Genomic DNA, 3,818 nt, shown 5'->3' with positions numbered 1-3,818 from the left:
CAACGGCCAGAAAATATGTCCTCCGTTGTCAATGTAATTGGGCTCGGAAAGCATCCTCCCTGGTCTTGTCAGCCAGCCCGAGAGACGGAAGGGGAAGGGGGGCAACCCACTAAGTCTGATAAAGTATCGACCCACGTCGCCTGTGCAGTCGAGTCAAACATGTATATCTGACCGGTTTTCCGGATCCGAATAGCGACAAAGATGTCCGACTCGCATTCGAGGCTGAATTCTGCGGCCTTCTTAAAGATGCCTTTTCGACGTTTGTAGCGTTGCTGGGATTTCGCCTGGGCGGTGTCTGAGCGACGTTTCCTTGCCCATTGGAATTTATGAGCCATCGCGGTGATTGGTAACGCGGCCTAGTCCGGTTCGTGATGGATTGTCCGCCGGCGGACAGTAGGACTCCTTAAATAAACCTCAAATGGAGCCCAAAACAACGACGTGGACTGTAGTGGTCGATGCCTCGTTTACTAGTGTCGTGTTGGCTTCGAGGGCATCTGCTTTCGCCTTCGTTCCCCTTCCATGGCTCGAGAGGTGGTCTTTCGGACAGACGACGGGGTCTGGAAAATGGGATCCAGACTCTACTCCCGGAGCTCTTTGGCACCGCTTTCACTTTTCCGTGGGGTTCTTTTTGGCTCTCTGATAAATGTTACAGTACAGTAAGGAAGCGTGCTCTCGTTCTTGGGTTCCTATTTGCGATATTGTCACCAACGCCAGGTCGGGATCATATGGGCGATGCACTTCCATGAGAGAAGTTCACTCTTGCCGTTGCACATACATTCCCAATTGTTCGACGCGGTTTTCGGCGCCCTTCGAACGTATTTGGTTTTTATTCTCGGAAATGAACCAATTCACGGTGGACCTCGAGGTATGTTTGGGCATGGGAATCCTATTCCCTTTTTTTTAATTCACAAGGCTCTTGATAGGAATTACAAATAAAGGGGACCGGCCGCAGTTGCTACCGCAATTTGACAGACGAAGAGCGCGCCCATGTAAGGCTCTCGAGCTCGTCTTCTTACAGCCAAGGCTAACTCCTTCCCAGCTTGCTCTCCGAATCGGAAAGGCTCTCAAAACGTTGGGTAGCTGGAGTGCTTCAGAAATCACTGATGTGCTGGACAGGCTTTTTAGTGTGAGGTTTATTCAGTCGTACATGCTGTGGAGAGATTTTCATCTTGTTTCCAAACGGTGCTCGCCCGCGGTTTCTACATCGCTGCCCTTGGTCCAAACCTTTGCTCTCTGCGTGACGTTCAAGGGATGTAGCCTAAGGAATTCGGCCCCTCTATGTACTTATTCTGTTTGTAGGACTCGACTGAGACGGCGATCCCGAGGCCAGTGGGACAGGGAGAGGAAATGTTTGGCCGCGTTTGTCGCTCGATTCTTGGTATATGTTTGCCTGCCACGACTGACGACTCTCTTTAGCTTGCCCAATGCATTGGGGAGAACTTTGAGACGCTACGGTCATTGGATCGGCCGCAGATTACGGATGTGCTCAGGAGGATCTATCGTGTGGGGTACATCCAGGGATATGAGATCCTTCCAGGACGGGAGTTTGGTAAGAGAAACCGTTCGACGATGCAGCTAGCGGGGAGGTCGTGTCGAAAGTTACTGAGCGCCAACAGGCCTAGGGACTGTCACTCTAGACAGAGACGAGGACCAGTGGCCGCTATTAGCCGATCTCGACGAGTCCGCCCGTGGCGAGGACGAATACCTGACACGAACCGATGTTGCTCTTGATGGATTCCTCGACAACCAGCCCGAGAGCCGGCCGTCCCACCGAGATGATTCGCATCCCATCCACAATGGCACATCCGGAATCTCTACGGATGGCAGTACCGCGGATCCTGTGATACCGCCGCTGGATCATGAATTAAGCTGCGGGGATGGACGCGCCTCTCCCCCTTCACTCGCTGGCCGTCTCAGCCCCTCGCTCCAAACCAACCACTCTTCCCCACACTGCAGTCCGAGAAGCGCAGGTGCCAAACGAAGGCCAAATGCTGCTGCCGAAGCACGCTTGAAGGGTTGCAAGTTGACGAAAGAACAAGCGGCTCTTGACAAAAAACAGTTTCGAGAAGTCCTCAAGGCGCACGCCGGCCTGCTTTGTGCCAACCCCGCCGAAATGTTGAAGCCCCTTTTGCATCAATGGCGGAACAATTGTTTGCAAGGCCGGCATCCGCTGGGTCTTCCGGCGCAGCGGATCGGGCTGGAGGCGGCTGTCGGCTACATACGACGGCTTGATGCAGGCAAGGCGCTCGATCACGTTGCAACGCGTGTGGCACACATGCTACTCTATCTGAACTACCGAGAGCTATGCCAGCGCCCTGAGAAATACTGCCCTCGCGCGCGGGCCGCAAAAATGAGGAAAGAAACGTTTGTCCTCAACTGCATCCTTGATTTGTACGATGACGATCCCAAAAAATCCTCCAAAGACCAGCTGCGGCGGAATCGGATCACGGGTACTCTGATGAGAAAGGGGATGTGGTTGTGGAAACTCGTCGCGTCTCTCGGCGCAGGGCTGTTGTTGATTAGTGACGATCACCTCATGCATCAAATGCGAGTCTGCATCATCCGACTGGTCGCTAACTTACTAACCCCATATTAGGTACAATAGGACTTTCACTGCGGCACAAGTAGACTCTCTCATCAACTACATTGCCTACACTCGCCCGGGAACCGTTCGCCTCTGTCGCTCGCTGGAGCCAGTAGTGAAATCGCTAATGTCTGGGCAACCTCCTGATCCGCTCCACATACTTCGGGATGATGGGACGGGGCTTCAAGATCAGCTTTCCGCTGCATCTGCCGAGGATGACACAGTGGTGGTAAGCCCGTCGGCCGACAATCCATGGGCTCCGATCGACGTGGAACAAAATGCGGCGAGTAGGATGCAGGATTTCTTTAACTAATTTCTCAATCAGATAACACTATGACCCTCTTTGGTGTATTCCTAGGTCTGTCTGAAGCCAGAAAGTACGAGGGTCCGATGCGGGCCTTGGCCTGACTCATGGCGGCAGGGAGAACGGAACGATGCATTTGGCTCACATATGTACGAAAGACAGTTGACGACTATTCGTGACTGAACGCAATAATGCGTGTGATTCATATTGCGTCTCTCGTGCGATCAGAGTTGCCCTGGCGAATCTGCCTCTATCTCATTACCTAGGATAAGTATTATGCACATCATCAACCATTTGAGAGTTACTCTCTATTCCAATCCCGCCCGCTCTTGTCTTCGACCGGGAACGCGAGAGAGCCAGTGTCACGATCCCGTGTTATACATCGCTCATACTGTGGCCAGTCAAATAGATCCAGCGGATCTTCGCAGTGTGCCTTTCGCCGCGGTTCGGATGAAATCTGGCCCAAACACAGAGGATCCCCTGGCGGAAGGTCATGTAGCCCCGGCTCGAACCCCACAGTTAGCTCTTCCGAGAGCGCCTGACAATCAGGGCGTTGACTCTCCCCAACGTATTGATGGAGGCCGGAGGCCGAAGGCATTTCGTTGTCTAGCCAGCCGTCAGAGGCTGCGAGATACCGTGAGGTACTGAATCCGAAGGCTTCCAGTTCGGAAGTGGAATGGGCCATGCCAAGGGCATCGGGCTCATGGAGGGGTGCATCATCCAGCGGCCAGTCGGCCCAGCTTGACCTGGCGGTCAAAGACATCAGAGTCTCCGCCGCACGGAGGTCATCATCCGAGGTTGAAAACCAAGTACTACTAGAGCTCGGCGGACGCTGGATTCTCTCGGACGTCAATTCCGTCGTTCTGGCTAGGGTATCCACAGAGTAGAGGTCCGGCGGGTCGTTTTCGACGGCCCAAGCAGTCGCGGGGG

General features: G+C 53.8%; 2 protein-coding genes across 2 annotated transcripts; one reads left to right on the top strand and one right to left on the bottom strand.

Annotated features, from left to right (window-relative positions):
- Positions 1 to 28: 28 nt before the first annotated feature.
- Positions 29 to 335, bottom strand: BJX67DRAFT_386693 (uncharacterized protein; the record flags this gene model as incomplete). Its single annotated transcript, XM_071034123.1, has 2 exons — positions 29 to 59; positions 136 to 335. The coding sequence occupies 2 exons, from the start codon at positions 333 to 335 to the stop codon at positions 29 to 31; spliced, it is 231 nt and encodes a 76-aa protein (XP_070880306.1).
- Positions 336 to 838: 503 nt separating this feature from the next.
- Positions 839 to 2,897, top strand: BJX67DRAFT_386692 (uncharacterized protein; the record flags this gene model as incomplete). Its single annotated transcript, XM_071034122.1, has 7 exons — positions 839 to 865; positions 924 to 989; positions 1,040 to 1,237; positions 1,300 to 1,359; positions 1,417 to 1,549; positions 1,617 to 2,514; positions 2,597 to 2,897. The coding sequence occupies 7 exons, from the start codon at positions 839 to 841 to the stop codon at positions 2,895 to 2,897; spliced, it is 1,683 nt and encodes a 560-aa protein (XP_070880305.1).
- Positions 2,898 to 3,818: the final 921 nt, after the last annotated feature.

This window comes from Aspergillus lucknowensis (assembly GCF_044049455.1).
Source record: "Aspergillus lucknowensis strain CBS 449.75 chromosome Unknown BJX67scaffold_155, whole genome shotgun sequence".
NCBI lineage: Eukaryota > Fungi > Ascomycota > Eurotiomycetes > Eurotiales > Aspergillaceae > Aspergillus > Aspergillus lucknowensis.
The sequence above is the reverse complement of the archived record's forward strand: the minus strand, read 5'-3'. Positions and strand labels throughout refer to the sequence as shown.